Genomic DNA, 27,748 nt, shown 5'->3' on the forward strand with positions numbered 1-27,748 from the left:
ACTCCTCCACATGAAGCCAGCTGGGTGACCTTGGGCAAGTCACACCCTCTCAGCTTCACCTACCTCACAGGGTGTCTGTTATGGGGAAGGGAAGGGAAGGTGACTGTAAGCCAGTTTGAGTCTCCCTTAAGCGGCAGAGAAAGTCGGCATAGAAAAACCAGCTCTTCTTCTTCTTCTTCTTCTATCAAGTAACATTATACAACTGCCACTAGAGGGTACTAGCTATCAAACATTAATTCAGAGTCTTTCCACTCGAAATCCAAAACCTTTTGCATTTCCACAATACAACTCGCCCACCCTCACCTTCAACAATTCAACCCGTTGATAGTATCGAAATGCTGACAGAGGCCATTTGGTTCCCATGTAGGAGAATGGACAGCATTCCATTCCAAGCAGGCCATCCCCAGCTCTCCAACCTGCTTGCTTAAGGTTGCCACGTTCCTTTCCTGGCGCTGCTCCTCTGTCTCTGGCAACAGCCCAACGCAAAGGAATGCAGCCCACAAACCCACACGACGCAGCCATCTTTCTCCTTACCTGATCCCTGGGAGGCAGCGCTGGAGATGATCCACTTCACCAAGCAACATTTCATCAGTGCCTTGCGAGTGAGCCGTGGCCGCTGCCATTTCACGTTCTCCAGCTTCTCAAAGGGAGTCTGGCTGGGGTCACCCAATAGGCTGCCATCTGTCTCCTTGCTGTCCTCCTGAAACAGCAAAGACAAGAGAAGCCTCAGCAGGCCATTCGAGATACTGTAGATGGGGTTCCACTAGGGTTGCCAACCTCCAGGTACTAGCTGGAGATCTCCTGCTATTACATCTGATCTCCAACCGATAGAGGAGAAGAAGAAGAGCTGGTTTTTATATGCCGACTTTCTCTACCACTTAAGGGAGACTCAAACCGGCTTACAATCACCTTTCCTTCCCCTCCCCACAACAGATACCCTGTGAGGTAGGTGGGGCTGAGAGAGCTCTAACAGATCTGTGACTTGCCCAAGGTCCCCCAGCTGGCTTCATGTGTAGGAGTGGGGAAACAAATCCAGTTCACCAGATTAGCCTCCGCCGCTCATGTGGAGGAGTGGGGAATCAAACCCGGATCTCCAGATCAGAGTCCACCGCTCCAAACCACCCCTCTTAACCACTACACCACGCTGGCTCTCAGCTCACCTGGAGAAAATGGCCGCTTTGGCAACTGGACTCTATGGCATTGAAGTCCCTTCCCTCCCCAAACCCTGCCCTCCTCAGGCTCCATCCCTAAAACCTCCTGCCAGTGGTGAAGAGGGACTTGGCAACCCTAGGTTCTATTTTGACAGGCCAGTCAGTTGTTGCTTAAGCGGTGGAGGAGTCAAGGGCTCACAAGTGTCCCTGTGCTCTTGACGAAGAGGGCTTTAAAGGCAGGGGCCATGACTCAGTGGTCCAGCACATGCAGAAGGTCACAGATTCAGTCCCTGGTATTTTCAGCTACATTATTTTGGATAGCAGGGGTTGGGAAAGGCTTTTCGGTGCCTGAGACCCTGGAGAGCCGCTGCCAGTCAGAGAAGACAATATTGAGACAGAGCTCAGTGGTATTTCTCAATACCGGGCACTTTCGTATTACAAACGAATCTGAATTGCCAATAACATTGTTTTAGGAAATAGGGTGTCTGTCCTGGGGAGGGGAAGGGAAGGTGATTGTAAGCCGGTTTGAGTCTCCCTTAAGTGGTAGAGAAAGTCGGCGTATAAAAATCAACTCTTCTTCTTCTCTTTCCACACAAGGATATTTCTGACCTGCCAGCCTGACAGATTCTGTCCCTCCAGCTTTTTCAAAGTGACTGCTGTCATGCCCTCAGATTAACAATGGCCAGCCCTTCTTTTCTTTTCCTACCCTTTGTGTGTTTACAACTGGCAAGCATTCAAACATCACCCTAACTATAAAGGACAGGGCGGCTGGATAATTTCATGCCCCAGGGGAGGAAAACCTTTGGGCTAACCACTTAGCCATTCCCAATACCATCCAGTTCGGGCTTGAATTCTGTTATGTCGAAATATGAAAGATGCCAGCTGTGCCACATGCAAAGCAAACCAGCCATGTGCCTCTCTCCCCTCCTGTGTACTCCACTTTAAAAATAGGCCAGTGTTGTTGCCACTTTTACATATCCTGTATTCTAACACGCCTAGCTGCAGAGATGCAATGGATGATTCAGCCCTCTGAAGTGGGTTTGTGTTCAGCTAAAGCAACTTTAATAGCCTTTTTCTTTTCTCTTTTGGGTGAAGCATCTGCTTTAAATCTGGATTTCTTTCCCCCTAAATGTTACTTTGTTTATGCACAAAGCATAAATCCTATGGCGCTATTAAGACTGCAAAATGTTTCATCATTTTCCATTTCATTTATTGGTCTCTTTGAATTAGATTATAGGTGAAGCCATGGGTTGCCACACCCACCAGGTCAAACTGGCCTCTTCCAATCTGTGAATGAACCTTTGTGGGTAAGATGCATATGCCTAACCCTAACTTTCTGAAATGTACACCCCACCAAAGAGCTATTTTTTAAGCCAGCAGCATTTTGGCACAAATAAATTAGCAGAGAATGAAGGATGGATCACCTTACTTTTAACAAACAGGGAAGAAAAGTTTGCAAGAAACAGCAAGGAGAATTTGGAATTAATACTTGTCATTAATCATTTATTGGTGGTGGGTGGCCGTTCCACTCTCCCCCAGTATACCTAGTATGATCTTACTAAATAATGCATGTAACTATTTGGTAAACTGGTCGTTTGCCAGGAAATTCTTATTGCACTTTTGTCCCTGACCACAACTCCAGAGAGGCAACATGGGAATCACAGGGGTATTCTTCATGGATATTTGCTGCTGTTTCGACGCTGTTTTGCGCCGGAGGCAAATTTTGGTTATTCACTGCACTGAGCAAAATAAGCCGGTTTAAAAGAGAGGCAATCCAAACCACTTCTGAGCCGTACTTTCCAGTAAAAGAGCATTTTGTTGCTCGGATGCCCATGAAGAAATGTTTGCTTCGCTCCCCGGGACGTCTCCTTTCTCCTCCCCCAAGAACGGTGATTGGCTGGGGGAGTTGCCACTCTAACAGCATCGCACCGGCAGGAGGGAGACCCAAAGCAGACTGGCTGCCCCTCTTCAGAAGGGTGATGGGGGTTTTGGCTTGGATTTGCCGCTCTCAGGATGCCCCTCCCCAACACACACACACATAGGATCGCACCGGCTGGAGGGAGACCCAAAGCAGACTGGCTGCCCCTCTTCAGAAGGGTGATGGGGGTTTTGGCTTGGATTTGCCGCTCTCAGGATGCCCCTCCCCAACACACACACACACATAGGATCGCACCGGCTGGAGGGAGACCCCAAGCAGACTGGCTGCCTCTCTTCAGAAGGGTGACGGGAGTTTTGGCTTGGATTTGCTGCTCTCATGGTCCCCCCCCACACACACACACACATAGGATCACACCGGCTGGAGGGAGACCCAGAGCAGACTGGCTGCCCCTCTTCAGAAGGGTGACGGGAGTTTTGGCTTGGATTTGCTGCTCTCGGGATGCCCCCCCCCAAACACACACACACAGGATCATGGGAAGAGTGGGCGGGATTAGGCGGATTTGGAGCGGTGAGTCATGAGCGACAGCAGACGTAAGCAGCGCAGAGAAGTGCGCTGTTTCTCCCGTGAAAAATTGGGATGGGGGGTGAATCTGCACTGCCATGAAAAAGCTATTTAAATCAGTTTATTATTTGCTCCGATTCGAAACCGAAGCAAAATCCACCGTGAAGAATACCCCACAGACTATTGACAAAGTACTACCGATGCCCAGTTTACTAAGCAGTTATGCTGTAGCACATTACCATCACATCCATGAACCACTCTGCTTTTTCCCCATTCCAGGAAACAAAATGACAAAACAGGAACAGGAATTTGGAAGAGAGCTAGAAAACAAAACTCACGCCATAAACTGTAACACTGTTGAAAAAAGGAAGGGAGAAGCCTGCTTAGACTAATTTCTTTTCTTTCCCCCCCACTCTTACCTCTTCACTACCCCTCCCCCCTTCACTCCTGGCTTTACTTCTGGGCCTCACTTTTTACAGTGGAAGCTCTTTTGGAGAGATGCACATTCTCCAGCTGCTTGGAAAGTTGCTGATGCAACAGTAGGCACCACATTAAAGGAAACATTCATTGTCAGACTGGCAGGCAGTGCATTGGCAGGGAACCAGCCCGTGAAGCAGCTCCCAGCTCTGGCCAAAAGAAAGAACTACCGGGCAGACCAATAAGCAATATGTTTGCCAACTTGGGCTTCGGGCATTCTTGGAAATTTGGGGGTGATGCCTGCGGAGGGCAGAGTTTGGGGAGAGGAAACTCAGCAGAGTGCTTAGTGTACACGTGGATTCAAGGACCCCCCCACAATAAGGTCAAGGTAGGAGGGCCATCTTCTGGGCTAAACTAAGTCAGAGGAAAGCATTTTTCGCAGCTGCATTAACTTGCTTCTCTAGGGCCAACTTTTCATGGACGATTTTGCTGCTCTCTTGCCGTGGAGCAAAAAAAAAAAAAAACGATTAAATTTTTTTTCATGGCTGCGGATCATCCCCGTCAATCCCGAAGTAGTTTTGGTTTTTCATGGGAACAAAGCAGGCAGTATTCTACAATGGTTTGGTCTGCCCCTTTGCTGGAGCCCTCCCCTTCTGATAAGCTCATTGTTTATGCCCGCCCCCAACTCCACCCAGCGGATTACCTTGTTCGGTTCACCTCTGTGGACACAGCCCCAGCACAGAAAAACAAGCACCAGTCCCTCTGGTTTCCTTATATAATTTTTCTATTTACCATGTTCCCCGTTTCCCCCCACCCCAATACTTGGTGATGCTCCCCCTCCCTTTCCAAGACTTTGACAGATGGTCATCGTTGTGCCTCCCCCCAAGTACAGCTCTGGCTGTCCAGTGCCAGGAACTTCCATCCAAGAGGGCTGGCAGCCTTGGGGGCGAGCCTTGGTGGTGCTCAGGAGACCAAACTGCTCGACTCCACTTTCATGCAACCGAATGTATGGAAAGTTTTGCCTTGGATTTGCTGCTCTCTGGATGCTCTCTGGATGCACACTCTCCCTTCCCTTCCCTTTGCAGCATGCCGATCCGCACACTTTCCCAAGATTTCCATAGTTCCTTTGTTCTGTTCTTTTACCAGGTTGGGGATGCACAGGATGCATAGGGGCGGGGAGAGGAGGGAGACCCAGAGCAGATTGGCCGCCCCTCCTCAGAAGGGTGACGGGAGGGAGTTTTGCCTTGGATTTGCCACTCTCAGGAATGGGATGCACATTTTCCCCATCCAAATTCTCAAAACTCAACAATAAGCCCCCAAAGCAGAGTTTTGAGAATTTGAATGGTGAAATGTACATCTAAAGAGTGGCAAACCAAAGGCAAAACCTCCCATGCATAAATAGATAAACACTCTCCCTTCCCTTCGCAGCATGCCAATCCGTCCTGCCTTGGAGGGAGGCTGTCCCCTGGGCGTGATCCCCTAAACATACCCCCCCGCGCGCAAGCAAAGTAATGGCACTTGCTCTCCGAAGAACAAAGAGCGCAATCTGCAGCAGCTATGCACCGCCCGGCACTCCTATGAAGAGGAAACGCACACATCTCCGGCCGGAAGACTTCTGCGGAGGTGGAATGGCGGCATGTGATACTTGTCGGAGCACAAAACTCCCCTTGTGTGCAATCACAATTCGCGTGTGTGGCGAGTCACGGGGAGGGAGGATAAATTTGCCTGCATAGGCAGGGAGAATACATCCGACTCCAGGGAGTTTTTCATGGACATCTGCGCCAAAAACCACGTAGCAAAAAGAAAGAATGGAACAAACCGGTTTGACTTGACGCGGGGATGAAGCGGGTTTTTTTCCTCAAATTCGAAGCAGTCATGAAAAATCAAAAATTAGCAGCATTGCAAAACAAAAGTGAAACTGCTGCAAACCTCCGTGAAAAAATGACCTAGGAGAACGCTGGCTCCAGTATAACCCCTGGGCTCTTAACCAAGACAGCAAGGATCAGTTGAAACCCATCAAAAGTGGAAAGCACAGTGTCCATCAAGATTGCAAGCTTCCCAGCCAGCATTACCTCGGTCTAATGCTATTCGGAAAGATTTCTCTCAAATTTTAAACTGTGGATTAATTGAAAGATGGTTTGATCAACATGGGGAATGTATACTTCATGTTCAAGAGTACTAGCTTATCACTGTTCTCCAAACTGATGGAGTGTTTCCTGCATATTACAAATGTAGGCCGTTTGTAATATGTCATTTGAAGGTTGATTTAAACCAGGACATCAGCTGGTACCAAAACAGAGAAAACTGTACATTGTCTTCCTCTGCAATATAATCCACTGAATAAACTAACCAAGTACAGAGAAAACTGTACATTGTCTTCCTCTGCAATATAATCCACTGAATAAACTAACCAAGTCTGCCCATCGCTCTGCCTGTAGACATGCAACTTACATAAGGAAGGAGCCTTATGCCTCTAGGTTGAGATGGCAGCCTTAAGGACCCTAGACAGTAAGAACAGATGTCCCATCTCTCTTGGCTCAAACTACCTCTTCACTGGATTCCCTTCCTTCTCCCCCTCACACATCAATAATTCAGAGTGTCTCCTTTTTTGCTTGCAGCATTCACAGATTGTTCATTATTTATAGGTGCTGGGCTCACTGGCTCTGGCTGGCACACCTCTTTCAGACAGCAGCCGCCCAGGAGCACAAACCCATCAACCCAGGCCAGGGAGACTCTAACATAGTCCTATTGACTGTTCCTATGTTCTCTCAGAAGCAAGTATAAGATATATAAAAGCATCTATGCTTTACAGCAGGCAGTGGGGTAGGATTGACTTCCTCAGGGTCACACGACTTCCAAAAGTGCAGGAAGATTCTGGCCACAGAAAGATTGTGGCCTTGAGTGTTGGGAGAGCCAGCGTGGTGTAGTGGTTAAGAGCAGTGGTTTGGAGCGGTGGACTCTGACCTGGAGAACCGGGTTGGTTTCCCCACTCCACCACATGAAGCCAGCTCCGTGACCTTGGGCTAGTCACAGCTCTCTTAGAGCTCTCTCAGCCCCACCCACCTCACAGGATGTCTGTTGTGGGGGGATCGTAAGTTGGTTTGATTCTCCCTTAAGTAGTAGAGAAAGTTGGCATATAAAAAACAACTTCTTCTTTTTGCTTAGCAAGAAATGCCCATAGTTTCTTCACACAGCCATTGGCCTTGATGGTGTCAACAGTAGGGCAGCAATTCCCAGATTGTTCGCCTCATGAAATCAGTACATTTAATAAACGCTCCTGTGTGCCCAGAGACAGGCAATGGCAAACGACCTCTGAACATCTCTTACCTTGAAAATCCCATGAGGCAGCACCATAGTCGGCGGCGACTTGACGGCATTTTCCAGTTTCCACCACTGTCTGTGTGTCCAAAGCATTCAATCATAGCAAAGGCTAACAGCATGATCTCGTGCTCTGACCTTGTGCTCTGACCTGGGCCAGCGTGGTGTAGTGGTTAAGAGTGGTGGTTTGGAGTGGTGGACTCTGATCTGGAGAACCATGTTTGATTCCCCACTCCTCCACATGTGTAGGGGAGGCTAATCTGGTGAACCAGGTTGGTTTCCCCACTCCTACACATGAAGCCAGCTGGGTGACCTTGGGCCAGTCACGCTCTCTCAGCAACGCCTACCTTACAGGGTGTCTGTTGTGGGGAGGGGAAGGGAAGGTGATTGTAATCCGGTTTGATTCTGCCTTAAGTGGTAGAGAAAGTTGGCATATAAAAACCTACTCTTCTTCTTCTTCCTTCTTACCAGCCTCCACTGGTGGCAGGTACTTCTGCTCCATCTCTATATTAAGTGTGACCAACACTTCTGAGACAAAGACACAGCATAATGTTATTCTGTATGAGTCATTGTTCTGAGCTTACCTCACTATCAGAACATGCTGTAAGTGAGCATTTTTTCTCTATATATATGTTGGGTATGACTGTGTCAGAAGGGTTTGAATACTTGGATTTGGGAGACTTGGGTTCAAATCCCCACTCTGTCATGGAAGCTTACTGGGTGACCTTCAGCCAGTTACTGTCAACCTAACTGACCTCACAGGGTTGTTGTGAGGATAAGATGGAGGGGGCATAATGTTGTTGTAAGCCACTTTGGGTCTCTATTGAGGAGAAAAGTGGGGTATTGATATCTAAATAAATGCATTAGTTGCTAGTGAGCTCCATAACACAAGTAGAAAAGTGCAGTTAGGTAACATATAATGCAAAAGGGGGGGTTACACAGAAACCAAACTGTGAAGGGGCTAATGCTAACTGCCACATTTTTAATGCACCACAAAAACCCAAAGCATAACATGGGATACATGAAACAAGTGAAAAGATGCTAAGGTTTGCTAATTTGCATACAAGGTTTGTGGACTTTGGACTTTTTTTTGCACAGAATTGAGTTGAGAAGGTGGAAATTGGGCATTAGAAGTAAACAAGAATAGTTATTGGAAATGGGGCGTGAAGGACCCCTAAAGCTCCAGTGCGTGATAAATGGAAAGTGTCTCCCCATTATCCCTGTCAGGTTTCAAAGGTTTTGCCAGATGTAGCCCACACATTTCAAGCTTCCTTCACAGCCTTGTAGGCTAAAAAAACCCGAGATTGTCAGAGTGCCATGATCTTTGCCAGACACTTGATTTGATGCTTTGGGCAGCAGGGCAAGTAGCCACAACTCCTCAGGTGTCCTGCAGGAGAAATTTCGCATTGCCTTTCCAACACAAGGAGAAGGCAGGGAAGAACGCCCTTGAGAGATCTGCATCCCACAGGGCTCATCTGTGAATTTTTAAGCCAGCAGGATTTTAGCCCTCAAATAATGCAGCACAGTGCAGGTGAGCATTTGGTGAGGGCTTTAAAATCAGAGATGGTCTGATCATGGTAACAGAGGACAGGGTTTCTGAGCCAGCTCTGCTGGAGGAGGAAGAAGAAGAGTTGGTTTTTATATGCTGACTTTCTCTACCACTTACGGAAGAATCAAACACTGTTAACCCATCTCCCTTGGGCTGTTATTTTTTTTTTAATGAAATTTTTATTTTATTTTTCCAAATAATCATTATACATTCCATTGCGCATTTTAAAAAGTATAATTCTTTGACTTCCCCTCCCCCCTCCTCTGATCTTTTAGTTAACATTTTTTCCTCTTTGTATTGTTTTTCTAATTCAATTATAACAAAGCCATCCATGCCCAATACATCCTTTCTGAATTAGATCAAAATACATTTGTTAATATCACATTTAAGTTCATCTCTACAATAATTAATCCATGCCTCCCAATCTTTTGCAAATTCATTATCATCCTTTTGATTTACTGATGCCGTAAGTTTTGCCATTTCTACTAATTCCATCATTTTTTCAATCCACTCCGATTTGTTTGGTATATCTGTCATTTTCCATCTCCTAGCATATACCATTCTGGCGGCAATAGTAGCATACATCAAAAAAGGTCTCTGGTTCACTATAGTATCAGGTATTATACTCAATAGCATCATTTCTGTTGTTTTAGGGATATTTTGTTGTAATATCAACCTTAATTCCTTATAAATCATGTCCCAGTAATTCTTAGCCTTCTCACATAGCCACCAAACATGATGAAAAGAACCCACTTCTTTTTGACATTTCCAATAGTTCGGTGACATATTACCATACATTTTGGCTAATTTCTTTGGTGTTAAATACCACCTATACATCATTTTATAAATGTTCTCTCTCATAGATTGTGAATATATATATTTCATATCCTTTAACCAAAGTCTTTCCCACTTATGCATATGTATATCATGACCCAAAGTTTGTGCCCACGTTATCATTGTTGGTTTAACCAAGTCTTGTTCAGTATATAGACTCCCTTGGGCTGTTATGACCTGTCCCCTCTGCCTCTCCTATCCTTTTAATTGCCACTCCTTTCTTTAGGGTCTGCCTAGACCGCTCCGGGGGGTGGGGGGGAGCAGAGGTCAGCCATGCTGGAAAGGAAGTGCTGAAAGCAAAGAAACCCAGGTTGCTTCCACATGAGGGCAGGTTGTGGAACTCCCTGCCCCAGGATATGGCTGCCAACTTGGAAGGCTTAAAGAGGGGAGTGGACATGTTCATGGAGGAGAGGGCTATCCATGGCTACTAGTTAAAATGGATGCTGGGCATGATGTATACCTATTCTCCCTAGTATCAGAAGAGCATGCTTATTATATTAGGTGCTGTGGAACGCAGGCAGAATGGTGCTGCTGCAGTTGTCTTGTTTGTGGCTTCCTAGAGACACCTAGTTGGTCACTGTGTGAATAGACTGCTGGACTTGATGGACCTTGGTCTGATCCAGCAGGGCTTTTCTTATGTTCTTATGAGCCACAGTCTAGATGTTAATTTTCAATTAGCAATAATCGTGCCTCGGATTAACCTCATTGGCTATGAGGCTGTTAATTTTTAAAAGCCATTAAAGCTTAGAATGAGCATGATGCCATGTGGGAACAAAAAAACATTTGGAGAGGAAAGGTGGAGTGAAAGCTCTGTGCAAAAGGCACCACAGGGAGGAAAAGTAGTGGCAGCATTTAGCTCCCCCCTGCTCCTGAGTAAAGAGGTGGGCCTGTGTTTCAAAACGTAGGGATCCTCCCATAAAGTCTTATTACACTCCACTAATATGTCCCCTCTTGCCAAGATCCCATAAAAATTATTAAATGCCAAGTAAGCAGATGTTGTAATAGGAGAGGCATGGTCAATGAGGGACAAACACCTGACGCTGAAAACTTGTGCAAAACTGAAGTTTCCCAATAGACCTCTAGTTTAGTGATAATAATTAGGACCATGGACAGAGCTCACACATCTACATGTTCCCACACGCAAGGAAGGACGGAGTTTCCCTAATTCTCTGCTGCTGATGCTGTGTCCCTGCCCCCCGCCCCCCCACCCAACAAATGTAAGCTCTTGCATTGCAAGAGAAGACTGCAATCTTTGGGACAGAAAGGGCTGCATTACACTAGGCAGCTGCAGCTACTCAAAACAAATGGATTATTAGAATGGACAAAAGAATTCAATGCTATGTTTTGATGCATGGGATTGCATTAAGATTAATAAAAGCTGTGCCTTGCTTTGAATCCATCTAGCGGTCCATTTTGGTGAGACGAGGCACAAACATGAATTGACTGCCAAGGCAATGTGCATTTTATTAGCGCTGGCAACGTGGCCAGCTTCTTAAAAGTCAATTCTAATTCCCACCCCACCCCAGTTTTTCTCAGGCTCTCCAACGCTCACATTGTTTTGCTGTGTGTGAAGCGGAGGGAGGGTGGTTCTGTTGGTTTGCTTTTAGAAAATGAAGAATCAAAGGGTTGTTATTTTGAGATGAATATACCTGTCTGCGAAGCATTCTAGGCTGTTGTTAGCGCAATGGTTTACACTATGGGTCATGCACAGGTCAAGGGGTTTCTCCACAGAACTGTGAACTCCACCGCCAGAGACAGCATCTCTGCAATTGTTTACCTAAATGGTCTTCAACCTTTTCAGAGATGGGACCACATGCCCAAATCTACAACCTGGCATCCGCTTCTATTTTTTTTACAGTATATCTTTCTCTCTCCCATTGTACCTGTCTGTCTTCCACTTTCTCCTCCTCTGAAATAAATTTAAGATGGTAGTGCCTCAACCACAATTCCATTTCAGTCAAGGAATGTTCAAACAACCAAACATCTGAATTCTAATTATTTACGCTATCAATTATCCTGAGGTCAAAGAAAATTCTCTAATCTTGCCCAGAGGTTATTGATTTCTTTTTAGTTCATTTCCACCTTGGATTCAGCAGTGATGCTAAAAGAAGCCAAAAGCAAAACAAAACAAAAGCCTCAGAGGCTGATGAGCTTCAGGGATTGTTATCTCAGGAAAAGTGATAACGCCAAGTGAAGTGCAGAACCTAGATTATCAAGCATAGTATCAGATTAAAGAAAGATTCTGTGTTTTTCCTCCTGAAAATCAGTAAATGTTTCCACGGTTCAAACTGTTTTCTTTCTCTGCAAAAAAAAAAAAAAAAAAAAAGGCAGAATTTGCCCAGATTTTTTTTTGGGGGGGGGGATACACAGAGAAATACTGTACCCACTATCATAGACAGCCAGGCCACCTAGAATGAGAGATGGAAAACAAATCTAACTTTCTCCATTCTCCTCTATACATCACCAACCACATTACAGGGGAGGAGAGGAGCTGCGGTTCAGTGGCAGAGCATCTGCTTGGTATGCAGAAGGTCCCAGGTTCAATCCCCAGCATCTCCAGTTAAAGGGACCAGGCAAGGAGGTGATGTGAAAGAACTCTGCCTGAGACCCTGGAGAGCCACTGCCGGTCTGAGTAGACAATACTGACGCTGTTGGACCAAGGGTCTGATTCAGAGTAAGGCAGCTTCATGTGTTCAGGTAACAGTAAAGAGAGGCATACAACACACCTGCTACCTGTTCTGGCAAACCCAGTCACTGAAAGTCACCCCTGCTCTTGTTTGCATTGCCCCATTTTTCCACTGGTACAGCCTTCTCTTAAGTCATCGAGCATGTGAAGGAACCATGGACCAATGCACTTCATCTAGAGGCTTCATCTAGCCCTTGGGAGTGGGGGTGGGTGGTGTGTCCCCAAAAACCTCCCCACAAGCCTTCTTGCTCATACAAAGAGCCAGCCTATGCCAGATCCAGGACTTTGGGAGCCCTTTGGCAAGGCATCCTATGTGGACCCCCTTAACCTGTTACTCGCCTAGACTTGTCACATCGCCTATGGTTTTGTTCTCCTTGCAATGCAAGAATAGCAATACCACAGAATAGATCTGCATTCATTTCTAAATGAATGAAAAATGGAAACTAAAAGTTTTGTTTGTTACATTTGGTGGGATTATGAACCCAAAGAGGAAGAGCAGCAAACAAAAGGGCTGGATCCAACCAACTTTTCTGCCAGTGAAAAAGAAAGGGGGTGTCTTCTTAGACCACTCAAGAAGGCTACGTTGAGTATCATGGGAGATGCACGTACAAATGCCACAGGGGCTGCAGAATGGAGGGGCATTGGATAAGACAAACCTGGCTGGTTCCAACCCAATGAATGCCTTTTGCCTTCACCAAAAAGCTTGGACCCTTCCCCCGGTTTGTACCAAATCTGCCAGGGAGCTTCCCTTGGCTGAGTGGTACAGTCCTAGAAAACATCATTGAACTGGAATGGGGAACAGCCTAAATGGGTACTACCTCATCTGGGTTCATGAAACGACCACCTCGTATACCACTAGGAGCACTGCCTGAGTGATTCCCACTGAGAGCTCACTCAAGGGAGGGCTCCATGTGCCCCTGACTGATACATTCATTGACCAGCATGTCATTTGTTGCATTGACACTTGGGGCTTTCAGGTGTCTGCCACCAACAGCTCATGTGTGAAAAGGTTCGTTCTGCCCCGCTCTGAAAGAGAAGTTGTCCTTCCAGGCAGAAGGGCAGTTGGCAGAGCAGCTGCTCCAGCTGGCAGCTGTGCTTGGAGATAAGAAAGGCATCAGTCTCTGAAGCTGGCCTGCTGGCAGGGGCTGGGAGGAGATAGTGAAGTGATGGTGTCAGAGGTTAATAGGGAGCTTTGGAGAACGATGTGAAGCAAAACAGGAGCCGCATGAGCAACACAAAGCGAGAAAGGGAGTCGTGGGAGGAAATCTCCAAAGAGGGAAATTCACATCACCCTTTGATTTGGTGAAATTCACAATTGCTTATACTGGCCTTCTTGTTGTGCCAAGTGCTCTACAGTTTCCATTTAACTTGTCCTCACAACCACCCTGGGTGGTCAGTCATCATTAGCTAATTTTGCAGGTCGAGAGACAATGAGGTCAAAAAAGATGCTCATGACCCACGAGAGATTCCATGGCTGATGTAATCCTACCGAGCACTTACAGATTTTCTTTTGCCACCCCACATATATTATCACAGTCATTTTCACAACAACCCTGGAAGGCAGGCCTATACTATTATCATCCCTGCAGTGAAGATGGGGAAGATTACACTGAAGTTCAGTGGCATTTCTCGGGTCACCTAGCAAGCTTGTGGTTGAGGTGAGATTTGAAACAGGGGCTGCAGCCTCTTAAATGAGGCCATGAATCCAGTGGTCTGAGGCACGAGCTAGCACCCGGACTGACTATTTGGAGACTATGAACTGATCTTATTATTATTTATTTATTTACAGCCTTTTCCAGAACATATTAACAATTACAATCTTAAAAAAAGATTTTAAAAGGGTAGGTATCAAATCTAAAAGTATCTCCATAGCTTAACAGAAATACATGGAAATGATAAAATAGTTGCAATAAAAAACGTCATGCTAAAATTGACCTAAGAGTTAATTGTGACCAATATTGACATTACCATTAGTGATCTCTCTCAAATGGACCTTAATAGCCACTGAGCAAAATTTAGCGACTTGGGAAAAACAAAAGGTGTCCCCTTCCCACATAACTGAGCTTATGAATATGCATATTTCAAGATTGGTTTGGGTTAGTTAGGGGGGAATGAAGTGGATTCCACCCCCTTGGGTGGTAGGTCATATTTTTTCATGTTGTCCTATATGTAAGAACTGTCTCAGACTGGAAGGCAAAACTCTTGATTCTAAGGATTTTTTAAAAAAACAATTTGCTTTAACTTTTGCTGCTATTTGCTGATGTGTTTTAGATGGTTCTTCTAAATCAGTGGTTCTCAACCTGGGGCCATATGGCCCCCCGCCCCCCCCCCCCAGAATATTCCAAGGGGGCCACAGGTGGAAATTGCATAAATGGGGGGCCACAGATCGAGACTAGGGGGCCACAGAGGGAAGTGAGAAGTGAAGAAAACAGAAGTACATGAAAACCTAACACATGACTTCCTTCATTGCACTTCTATGCATCGTTTGCAACTATGGATTTTTGTATCGCTGTAATCTTGTGCAATAGTGGTAGAGGCTTTGTTCTCCCTTGTATGTGAACATTGTAGTTTAGTAGCGTGTTGTATTCCCTTTTTGTGGGGTATTTTTTTGTAAATTTCAGTTTCCCAATAAGAATAGCTAACTTTCTACCTGTAGGACAGGGGGGCCACAGGAAGGAAACAAGGTCGGAAGGGGGCCACGGTCGGAAAAAGGTTGAGAACCACTGGTCTAAATGATGCTTACAACTTTTACATTCTCACAGTATTTGCTCGTTTGTTGCTTGGTGAATTGGCAGCATAAACTGCCTCGGGCATTATTTATAATGGAAAATTGGGGCCTGGAATGTACAAATAAAGTTGTGAAGGCTTTTCAGGACACAGTGAGCTCTGGTCGGAATAAACTAGAACATTCTTAAAAGTAAATTCACATGCGCAGACTTCTCTACTGGCTGACTGAACGCACAGGTGATGATCTGCATGTGTGAAGCATCAATCTTGCGTCAAACACCACAGGCAGAATTTTCATACCACAGTATTTCAACATAGAGAAAGAAGCTCGCAGATCCAGCTGCAAGATGCTGCCCGTGATCCCCAGAAAGGTTTCCACCATTGTGTTTTCTGGAGCCCATTTGCTTCTTTACCAGAGCATCAGTTCCTCAAAGCAAATAGACAGCCCTAGCTTGCCTCCACTTCCACAGTGCTTTAGAAAGGCCCCGGGAGCATCACCTTTGTGCCTGCAGGGAACACCAGTTGGGAAACAGCTGCCTCCATTGCAGGAGTCTGCTTGGCTTGGAACATTTTGTGACTGTCTCCAGCTCCCATGGCAGCCATTCTGTAGTTGGCTGTGCCTAGGGCTGCCAACCTCCAGATGGTGGCTGGACATCTCCTGTTATTACAACTGATCTGCAGCCGATATAGATCAGTTCACCTGGAGAAAATGGCCTCCTTGGCAACTGGACTCTATGGCACTGAAGTCCCTCTCCTCCCCAAACCCCGCCCTCCCCAGGCTCCACCCACCCAAATCTCCAGGTATTTCCCAACCCAGAGCTGGCAACCATAGCTGTGCCACCCCACCTTGGCAACAATTTAATGGAAGTGTCTACTATCTGCTCTCAGAATCCAGAAGCGCTCACAGGCTGAACAAACTTGGGGACCTCCACACTAAGCAATGTACACTCAGCCATGAATCAGTCCCAAATCACGGCTGACTGAGGCACCGCTATGAAAAGCCTGTGGACAGTCTATGCATTGTGACTTCCTCGGTGTAAAAAAAGATTCCTGTGAATGACAGAACGCTGGCTGCAAAGAGGAGAGAGCAAACCAAGAGGGACAGTAGAAGGCAAAGAGAAGCATAACCCAACCTGGGGGAGGGGCTGTTGCTCAAGAGTAGGGTAAATTTTCACTGAGCAAAACTGGCAAGCAGCAGCACTCCCTCAAACACTTCTCTAGGAAATGACATAAGCAATGCAATAAGGGAAAAGCCAAAATACCCCACTCTCTCTCCGCTTTAACAGCCCTGTGAAATAATGGCTGTTACCGCACTAGGTATTCCCAGCGATGTATTAAGAGTTTGAAAATGTTATTAAAAACATCGCTTTAAAAGGGTTTTTGGATGCCACGGCTAAAAAATGGTTGGAAGACGTCTTCACAGCTAAAGGGGCCAAACAAAGTGCGAACAGTATTTTTTATAACAGTTTCAAACTCTTAATACATCGCTGGGAATACCTAGTGCGGTAACAGCCAATATCTGCATGAAAAGTACTAAGCAGGAGAGAGAGAGAGCTCTCCAGCCATGTCTTTAAGCAAACAACTGGGGGTAACCTTGAACAGACTGCTATGGCTATATCACCACTTTCAGAGTGTTCAAGGCACTCCACGTACATTGCCTTGGTAATCTTTTCAAACATTTATTTATGTATTTACTTCATTTATACCCTGACTTTCCACCTCATGGGGAAATAAGCTTGTTCTCCTCTCCCCTGTTTTATCTTCACAACAATCCTGTGAGGCATGTTAGACCAAAGGAGTGTGGCTGACCCAAGGTCACCTAGCAAGCTTCCACGGCAGATGGGGATTCGAACCTGCGTCTCCCAGATCCTGGCCTGACTCTATAACCACTACACCAGCTCTCAACCCTGTAACGGCCACCCTATAAAGCAGGTTTTCACTCCCATATCACAGACAATGCAGACTGAGGCTAAGAATGCCCGCGGCTGCCTGATTAATTCATGACAAAAGCAAGATTTGAAATGGCTCTGGGGACTTGCTGAGAGGGAACAAGATCTTCTTTGCCACTTCAGCAACCCAGCTTGTCAGGAGCTCACTGCCAAATGTACTTCCCAGCATTGCAGAGAAGATAGTTTAGAACTGGAAAGTAATAAAAACAATAATAATAAAGTGCCAAGGAGAAGCTGCTACGTCTTGGAGGGAAAAAGAGAGCGAGAGAGAACATGAAACCCTGCGTGTGGCTTCAGATTACCCCAAGCAGCCTGACAGCGCCATCCTAAGCAGAATTTACTCCTTTCTAGGTCCATTATAGTCCATGGGTGTAACTCTGCTTGGAATGGCACTGTGACCGTCACCCTAGCTCTCAGCTCTGACCTCCCCCCACCGCAAATTGTGTGCATCATCTGGTGTAGTGGTTAAGAGCAGTGGTTTGGAGCAGTGGACTCTGATCTGGAGAACCGGGTTTGATTCCCCACTCCTCCACATGAGCGGCGGAGGCTAATCTGGTGAACTGGATTTGTTTCCCCACTCCTATACGTGAAGCCAGCTGGATGACCTTGGGCTAGTCACACTCTCTCAGTCCCGCCTACCTCACAGGGTGTCTGTTGTGGGGAGAGGAAGGGAAGGTGATTGTAAGCCGGTTTGATTCTTCCTTAAGTGGTAGAGAAAGTCGGCATATAAAAACCAACTCTTCTTCTTCTTCTCACCAAGAAGGGTGCCTGGAATTCCAAGCCAGTTTGTCTACAGATTCCACAAGTCTACTGAGAGGTAAGGGCCACATTCTCCGATTCAAAGTGTTCCCATAGATACATGTGCAAAATGTTAAGCTGATATTGAAAAGCCCACAAAATCTGCAAAACAGTTAGTTCGACTCTTGTCAGCTCCTGCTCATGGATCTTTTCCAGAAAATCCACATAGATATTCAACACCTACATAATATTCTCTCCCCGCTCTAGTTAAGCAACCTTCCACCTTGGATAGCTGCCTTGCATGCCTATGTTTATTTAATTTATTTATACTCTGTGTTTCTCTCCAAAGGGGACTCAAAGCACCTTAAATTGCTTTACGTTCACAACAACCCTGTGAGGTAGGTTAGGCTGCAAGTGTGTGACTAGCCAAAGGTCATTCAGCACGTTTCCATGGTGAAGTGGGGGTTTGAACCTAGGTCTCCCAGATCCTAGACTAACACTCTGACAACTACACTACACCATCTCTCATTCATAGGTAGTTTAGGATGGGGGATGGAGAAAAGTTAGAAGTAAGTGGTTGGGGAGACAGTATGTTCAACAACACACAATGCATTTTGTTCAATGGGCTTTGCAGTGGAGTCACAAACCTCACCACCCCCTCACCGCCACTTCAGAACCCTGCAAAATGCACATCCCAGAATTCTCACAATACTGTATACTATTTTCAGACATTCAGAGAACTTCAGATAAATTTATTGCAACATTCCCCTACAACAACCCTGCAAAGTAGGTCATCCTCATCCCCATATGGGGAGGAAAACTCCAAAAGAAACTCCAAAAGATTCCTATGTATCTCCTGAGTGCATTTTTCTCCTGCACTAACTACCATGCACTTTCCTCCAAGGAGCCCAGGGTTGCACGTGCCGCTCTTCTTGCTTCCATTTTATCCTCACTACAACCCTGTGAGGTAGGCTAAGCTGAGACAAAGAGAGACAGACTAGCTTACGGTCACCCAGAGAGCTTCAAGGCAGAGTGGAGATTTAAAGCAGGGTCTCACAGATCCTAGTCCAGTTCTCTAACTGTTACTCCACACTGGCTTGCCGACTGCTGTCGAGTGAGCTATTGGCAGAGGCTACATTTGAACCAGGGATTTTCCTGCTTATCATTGAGCCTGTCAGTCAGTCGAAGATGCACCAGCTCTGTCTGTAACCATTCCTTCATGCCACACAGTCTCTTTGGAGTTTATAGCACCAGTTCCTGTGTCCAGCTCACTCAACCAGGGTCTGTCTGTCTGCACACCCATCTGGTGCTTTTAACTCAACAGCCAACTTGAGGCTCTGGGGAAAAGGAAATCCGCCCCCCCACCCACCCATACACATGCACAATCTGTAGGGGATAAGAGAATAGTAGCGAGGACCACCGTGGGTCAGAAATGGTGAGCCATGGAGTTCACTGAGTGGGCTTAGTGGGTTTCCACTAAGCCCACCTCGCAGGGTTTGTTGCGAGGTGCAAATAAGACCAGATCATTTGCGCATGGGAGTGCTGTAGAAACACAACCGATCCGCAATCGTTGGAAACCATCCTTCTCCCAGTCCCCCCACCCCTCCATCTCACTTCTGTTGGCCCCTTGAGAAAACTGTTGCCCCGGGCCGGCTGACCACCTGCCAGGGCGGAAAGGAACGAGAGGGAAACTTTCCCTGCCCTTTTTTCCTCAATGGGCAGCCAGCGCCGTCTTCCCTTGGCTGCACGCCTGGCACCCCCTAGGATAGGGCTGGCCTGGCCCCACTGGCGGCAGTGCCCCCTGGAGCTCCCTCCACCCCTTACCTGCATGGCTGGTTTGGCAGAGCCTCAACGAGGGAAGGACGCTGCTGCGAAGGGGAGCTGGCTTGCCCGCCCGGAGATGCCACGGATGCAACAATGGGCACCGCCGCTCGGCTCATTCCCCCTCCCCAGCCGGCAGCTGCTGAGCGCCTGGGAGCAAAAAATACCCGCGCTCTTGCCTGCTGGTTAACTCCCTCGCTTCCTCCGCCTGGCCATGCCAGCCTGGCCATGCCAGCCTGCCAGCCCCGCGCTCCTGCCCGCCCCGTCCAGCCACCTCGGGGCGGGCGGGGACCGGATTCCCAGGAGGGGACCTCGGTGGGGTGTGTGTGTGTGGGGGGGATCCTGACTTTCCCTAACCGCGCAGGGCTTGAACGGCATTGCGCTCCAAATGCTGTTGAGATGCTCTGGGTTGCCACTGTTGGCAATGCAATGAAGAAGTAGGATCCTTCCATCACATCTGGCGGACTGGTGAAAAAGCCAAGAAGTTTTGGGAGATGATATATAATGAAATAAGATTGATTTCGCAACAAAATGTTTCTAAAACCTTAAAGACTAACAAAAATATTTTATGGCAGGGTAGGAGCTTTCGTAAGCCACAGCTCACTTCTTCAGATACCATATTGTTCTTCAGATAACCATGTTGTTAACTGTGCCAAACTAGCCAGAGTAGTACTTTTCTAAGCCACTTGACTCCAGCAGGGTATGAGCTTTTGTGAGTCACAGCTCACTTCTTCAGGTATCTGTGACTCAAGAAAGCTCACACCTTGCCAGAAATTTTATTAGTCTTTAAGGTGCTACTGGACTCTTGCTCTTTTTTACTGCTACAGGCAGACTAACATGGCTACCCATTATGATCTATCTGCTTAAAATGACGCTGTTAAATCAGCGAAAAATGTATTCCCAGTTAGTTCAGGCAGCAGATTTTGAAATTATTTTTAATACAGAAGGCACAGGTGGCAAACACCCCCAGAGGAGTAGCATTCTCTCTTCTGTCTCATGCTTTTTCTGAGATGGTGTCTTCTAAGAGCCAGTGTGGTACAGTGGTAAGAACGTTGGACTAGGACCTGGCAGACCCAGGTTCAATCCCCACTCTCCTGTGGAAGCTTGGCTGAGTTACCTTGAGCCAATCACACATTCTCAGCCCAGTCTACCTCACAGGGTTGTTGTAAGGATAAAACGGAGGAGAACAATGTCAGCTGCTTTGCATCCCCATAGGGGAGAAAAGCAGGGTATAAATAATGCAAACAAATAAAGAAGGCATGCTGTGCATGCATCCTCAAAAACAATAAAGAAAAAAAGCTCCCCCCTACTAATGTTTTTTTTTAATTGAGATACAGATTTATGCGTATTTAATTGATCAAACAATTGATCATACAATTAATAAACTACAATTTCATCAATTAGAAATAGCCCAGTTAAAATTCATATGTTTCACTGTGTGTGTGTAAAGTGCCATCAGGTGGAGCTGATTTATGGTGACCCCAGCCAAGGTAAGTGAGAAGCAGAGACGGTTTGCCATTGTCTTCCTCTGCAGTCTTCCTTGGAGGTCTCTCTTCCAAGTACCAACCTTACTTAGCTTCCAAGATGTGTTAAGGTCAGGCTACACCCTGCTGCCTTCTCTCCCATAAGTCTAATTACACCAAAACAAACAAACAAAAAATGGACATCTAAAGAGTGCAAAAGGAAATTATTGGAGCAGCATTCCTAAGCAAACTCTGAGAGCTGGCTATGTGCAAGGAGGCACAGACTAAATGAAATATAGTGACACTCTTCCAGATTTCAGTTGAACACACAGACCAACCAATGCAAAGAAACAGACAAGGCACCACAAAGAACTCGGAGCGGAGTAACCATGGTGTGGTAAGAATGCATGGAAGATCTCTCTCTTTTATGGCAAGGGGGTTGTTAGCTCCCTTTTGTGACTGGCTTCTGGTGTACACGTGGCAGTGTTCTGATGAGCTGTGTCTGACTTTCATTTTTTTGCTAAGTCTTTGGCCAGTAGGGTTGCCAACCTCCAGGTAATAGATGGGATTCTCTTGCTATTACAACTGATCTCCAGACTATAGAGATCAGATCACCTGTAGAAAATGGCTGCTTTCGCAATTGGATTTTATGGCACTGAAGTCCCTCCCCTCCCCAAACCCCACCCTCCTCAGGCTCTGCCCCAAAAACATCCTCTCCCCCCCCAGTGGCAAAGAGGGACCTGGCAACCCTGTTGGCCAGAGACATGCACAGATGGCCTAGATCCTCATTGCTGTAAACCTTGTACCCCTCGCCTGCAGAAGGAGGGGGAAAGGGAAGGGACTCAACCGGAGAAGGTTCTACTTTTGCTATCCTAGAGCTAAACAATTAAAGGCTTTAAAGGTCTACATGAGTGCTGGGCTCAGAAATGCTATATGTTGCAGTTTATTCAAAGGTTTTTCACATTACTTCTGGAAATCCCCAGAAATCCCTGCAGGCACTGATTCTCTGCCTGTGATGAGTCATGGGCAAGACAAACTACATCAAATGTGGGCTGGGGGTGCTTTGCAAAAAGCAATTTTTAGTGTCATTGGCAGTCAAAGAGAGTGCGCATCACAAGTGACTGAAAATAAGACGGCTCAGAAGTCCTGGCTGACCAAAGAACATATACAAAACTACTTTTAAAAAGTGGTAACTTCTGTAAAACAGATGTGTTTTTACCTTTTGTGTCCATACAACCCCTGCCCACACTCATCTCGCATAATATTTGGATGCCCAAACACTCATAGAGACAGATGGTGAACTCATACCCTGCATGCACACACACTGTCTAAAGGTCCTAATGACATGTTATGTTTTCCCCAGAGACATCCCCGGGTCAGGTAGAGAGGCCGTTCTGAAGTTCAGTGCTTCCCAGGCAGGCATGGGCCTGATTTGGATATGAGACCACAGCACATGGAGAGAGGGGGCTTAATCCTTCCCCCTATGCCTTTTCCCCAACCTTGGGGGTGTTATTTTCCTTGTTCTGGAAGTGCAGCATGTAGCTCATCAGTACTAGTACCCCCAGCCTTGCTCAGGTCTTGCAAACTGAGGGCCCTGGATTCCTGGATGGAGTTAATCCATCTCATGTTGGGACTTCCTCTTTTCCTGCTGCTTTCACATTTTCCTAGCCTTATTGTCTTTTCCAGTGACTCTTGTCTTCTCATAGTGTGACCTCATTTTGGTCATTTTAACTTCTACGGAGAGTTCAGGCTTGCTTTGATCTAGAACTCACTTATTTGTTTTTTTGGTGCTCCATGATATCCTAGACTGTCAAAAACTCTATGTTTCCTACACTGTCAAAAACTCTGAGTGCTTGGGTTTGACTACACAGAAGTTCTGATATCCACTTACAGGCATCAGCAGCTAGGATCGGCACCTTCGGTTTCCTTCATCAGCATCATTTGAGATCAGTGCTTCATTTGAGATCAGAAGTACGGTAGGCAACCTTTTTTGGCTCATGTGCAAGCCAAAGTGTGTGAAGGGAAGGGCTTATGCTTGGTTAGACATACCAGGAGCAAACTGAGCCACAATAACACCAGAACCTCAAGGGCTCACCCCGGTCACTTGTACAGAGAATTGGCCCTGGGTGTTGAGTCAAAACATCTGGGGTGCCACTGTTCGCACATATGTTCTAGGGATTGCCTACTCCCAATTTAGAGTGTTCAAAGCAATACGAGGGTAAAAATACTGACCTGACAGAGTTGTTATAAGGATTGTGTGTGTGTGTGTAAAGTGCCATCATGTCGCAGCCAACTTATGGTGACCCCATTTGGGGTTTTCATGGCAAGAGACTAACAGAGGTGGTTTGCCAGTGCCTTCCTCTGCACAGCAACCCTGGTATTCCTTGGTGGTCTCCCATCCAAATACTAACCAGGGCTGACCATGCTTAGCTTGTGAGATCTGATGAGATCAGGCTAGCCTGGGCACCCAGGTCAGGGTGTTATAAGGATTACAAGGTAATATATACACTGTATCTTCAGTACTATGAAGCACTTTTTGTTGCTATGATTTTTAAATGCAATGAACAAGTGATTATCATCACATCTTGTGGCAGTGAGTTCCATAGGTTTATTAGAAATGCTTCCTTTTTTTCTCTTATCAATCTACTGCCCTTCCATTTGATGTGTTCCAGTATTCATGGGAAGGGGGGGGAAATCTATCGACGTTCTCCACACCATTTATAATGATACAGTATAAACATCTAATACGTTCCTCCTCCTTAAAGGGCAATCCTAAGAACACTTTCCTGAGAGGAAGCCCCACTGTAAACACCCCAATAGGATTCTGAATAGACCTGCTTAGGATTGCTCTCTGAGTCATCTTTCCCTTTCCCAACACTTCAAAATTTCCTCCCAGGGAAGGTGTTCCCTACAAAATGGATAAAGACTCCTCCTTGCTTTCATTTTTGCCTTGTGGGCGAAAGAAGGGAAAATAGATGAAATCACTATGAATAGGCAATTCATATCTGGCAGCCTGAACACATTTATTTGGACTCTGGGATCTAATTATAATTACAGTGTGAGTCTCTCTCTCTCTCTCTCTCTCTCTCTCTCTCTCTCTCTCTCTCTCTCTCTCTCTCTCTCTCTCTCTCTCTCTCTCTCTCTCCATCCGCCAGCAGCAGCTGTCAGGTTTTACTCAGGCACAGATGGAAATCTCCAGGAGAAGCCAACCACTAGCTAGGTTCCCAGCAGAGAGCACTTTCATTTTGGGCTTGGAAAAAAGAGAAATTATTAAAAGGTGCTCTTGCTCTAGCACTTTCCCTGCTGTCTTGTTCTTGAAGCGTTCACCAGAAGGCCTCGTGAAGGACAGCAGTCCATCTGGGGCAGCCAGAAGAGCGGCACAAATTTAGAAAGTTTTGGACAGGGCAGGCTTAATCTTGGCAGCTGAGGCGGGAAAGGCAAATTATAATCCCCCCTCTCACTTATTAACTTGAGGTATGACCTACCAGCAAGTTCTCCTGCACAAGGTGCAGAAGAGCACCACCATGTTCTTGCCACTGCCCAAGTACTGCCACCTTTTTATGTGGCAAACTATGGACCACCCAGACATTGAGGAGGTGACTTCGTTAAGCTTACTGGGATCAATGTAAACATGGGTAACCTCATCTCATTTTAAATATGGAGTCAGAAAAACAGTCACTAATGCCCAATATCTGACAAAGAATTGTAAGGATGGAAGGCTGAGTCGACCTTGAGCCAGCTACCTGAAACTGACTTCCGTCGGGATCAAACTTAGGTCATGAGCAGAGCTTTTGACTGCAGTACTGCAGTTTACCACTCTGCACCACAGGGCTACAATAAGGAATCTCAAAGTGGTTTAAAGTCACCTTCCCTTCCCCTCTCTACAACAGACACCTTGTGAGGTAGATGGGGCTGAGAGAGTTCTGAGTGAACTGGGACTGGCCCAAGGTCACCCAGCAGGCTGCATGTGGAGTGGGGAATCCAATCCAGTGCTCCAGATTACAGTCTGCCGCTCTTAATCACTACACCAAGCTTTGACTCTTGAAAGCTTATACACCAAAAATTTTATTGGTCTCTAGGGTACTACTGGACTCCTCTTGCTCTTTTACTATGGACCAACACAGCTACCCACCTGAAACTAATGTCCAATAATTATTTTAGGCTCTTATTACCTTACAAAGCAGAACAAGAATGATAAAAACAAGTATAGCACTTCGAATCATATTTTGCTGCTCATCTTTGTGAGCAGAACATGCCCCCTTCTGTCCCAGCTAGGGTTGCCAGCTCCAGGTTGGGAAATTCCTGGAGATTTGGGGGGGGGAATCCTGGAGAGGGAAGAGATTGGGAAGAGGAGGGCATAATACCATCCAGTCCACCCTCCAAAGCTACCATTTCCTCAAGGGGAACTGATCTCTGTCACCTGGAGATCTGTTGTAATTCCAGCAGATCCCCAGGCCTCACCTTGAGGATAGCAAACCGTCTTCTCCCCCCAAACACACTGTCCATGATCCAACAGACTTAAAAGCTGTATCTTAAGAAGTGAGCTGTGACTCATGAAAGCTCATACCCTACCAGAAATGTTGGTCATTTTTAAGGTGCTACTGGATTCTTGCTCTTTTCTATTGCTATGGACAGACTAACATGGCTATCCATTGTGATCTATGAAAGTAAGAGTCACTGGATTTAGCAGTGCCAGATTTACGTATAAGCTAAACAAACTATAGTTTACGGCCTCACTCTCTTGGCCCCCCAAATTTTTTTTTAAGGAAATAATAATTATTTCACTATTAATATACTTCTTCTTAACTGTATTTCAGTTCAACAATTACTTTAATACACATTTTGTTATGTGCAAATGGCTTTAGATACCTATTAGGTCCATAAATTATCATATAGCATATATTCAACACAAAAAACAGCAACAATTTGTTGTTGACAAAGGTCAGCTGGACATATAAAGGGCCCCATTTTGTTCAATAGCTTAGGGTCTCATCAAACTTAATCTGGCCCTGGGATTCAGTGAGACAATGAGACAGTTGAACACACATGAAGCTGCCTTATACTGAATCTGACCACAGGTTAGTACTGTCTACTCCAGGGTCTCAGGCAGAGGCATTTTATATCGCCTACTGTCTGCTCCTTTTAACTGGAGATGCTGGGAGTTGAACCTGGGACCTTCTCAATGCAAAGCAGATGCTCTAACTACTAGGAATCACCTTTTTCTGATCTAATCTTGGGCTTGTCCCTGATGCTGCCCAGGTGACAGAATTCATTAAAATCAAATGCAAAAGTTGGCCTCTGTAAACCCCACAAGCCACCACAAGAAATCTGAGTGTTGGTGACCAGGGCTATCTAGAAATTAACTGCAAATTCCAGATGTCTCAAGGTGGAGTGTTTTCTGCTTTGTATCATAGGAAGATTTATTTTCATATTCAAAGCCCTCTATTCCTGCTTTTTCTGTTTAATATTATATGAAAATCTCAACACTGACAGTTGTGACAAGTTCTACATTTTCAGCACAACTATTTTTGTCTCTCTCTTCCTGCCCAGTTCTGATATTTAATTTGTTCTCTTTCCAGTCTTCTGTGATGCATTTCTTCCTGACTTGGGTTGACAGCTTTTGAACTGGGGGAAACTGCAGCGTCTTCCAGCAGGAGCAAGGTTTCTCATGACCAAGGAACAGTGTAGGGGGTGCTGCCTGGGTGGATCTTCCTGAGGAAGCCTAACCAAGGTATTTAACAGAACAATCCTTAACTCAAAAGTTCCATTTTATTCAATGGTGCTTACTCCCAGGAAAGCGGTGTTAGGATTACAGTCTAAATGAGGGAAGCAAAGTGATGATTTAGAGATGCCTCCTCGTTACTTGATCAAACTCTACATCATGGCCTGGTTCACAACTTTTGATTTCCATGTTCTTGGTTACTGTAGGCAAAGAGTTGTTCACACATGCAAATTGTTTGCTAGCTAGGGTTGCCAACCTCCAGGTGGTGAAATAGGGAAAAGTGCTGTATATTCAGAAAGTTGAATCAAAAAGAACAGCAGCACAAGGCTCTCAATTTACAAACATACAAAGATGAGACTAATGGTGGCAAATTCTTACGATATTTATAATGACTACAAAAAGGTTACAATTAACAAACTGTACTACCTAATACATACATGGCAACTCATTTTCAAGAAATTTCAAAGATTAGAAGAACCTGAAAGCTGTATACAAATAAAGAGTAAGAAAAATCAATCGAAAGGTTCATAGATGATATCTATTAATGGTAATCTCCTTCAACTCCCTCCACCCCCAAAATCTCCAGGTATTTTCCAACCTGGAGGTGGCAACCCTATCGCTAGATGATTGCAACATCAGGTTATGACTTCCATGAGTGAATGGGCTGCCACAGTTCTAGTACCACGGACAGAACTTTCATATCCCCACAGCCCCCGAGCTTATTAGAGAGTCAGCTCACACATTCAAGTGCAAACTCAAGGAAGCCCAACATATGTGAAGCAGCCTTGGATGATTGTCAGCTGAATATGTGAAGGGACTTAAAGCATTGTATGTCAGGTGACAGGGAAGTGGTAAGTATGACTTCATATCTGTAATGCATAATTTGCCCTTTTAATAGATACTATTGAAATGATTAGAAAACAGAATGATATG

General features: G+C 45.8%; 1 protein-coding gene across 1 annotated transcript in view; it reads right to left on the reverse strand.

Moving 5' to 3' along the window:
* KCNIP3 (potassium voltage-gated channel interacting protein 3) overlaps positions 1-27,748 on the reverse strand; it is a 106,492-nt gene that overhangs the window by 78,307 nt on the left and 437 nt on the right. The window contains exon 2 of the mRNA XM_056860288.1: positions 535-700. Coding sequence (XP_056716266.1) covers positions 535-700 — 166 coding nt within the window. The remainder of the gene's footprint in view (positions 1-534; positions 701-27,748) is intronic.

The sequence above is a fragment of the Euleptes europaea genome, chromosome 14, assembly GCF_029931775.1.
Source record: "Euleptes europaea isolate rEulEur1 chromosome 14, rEulEur1.hap1, whole genome shotgun sequence".
In the NCBI taxonomy this organism is placed as follows: Eukaryota; Metazoa; Chordata; class Lepidosauria; order Squamata; family Sphaerodactylidae; genus Euleptes; species Euleptes europaea.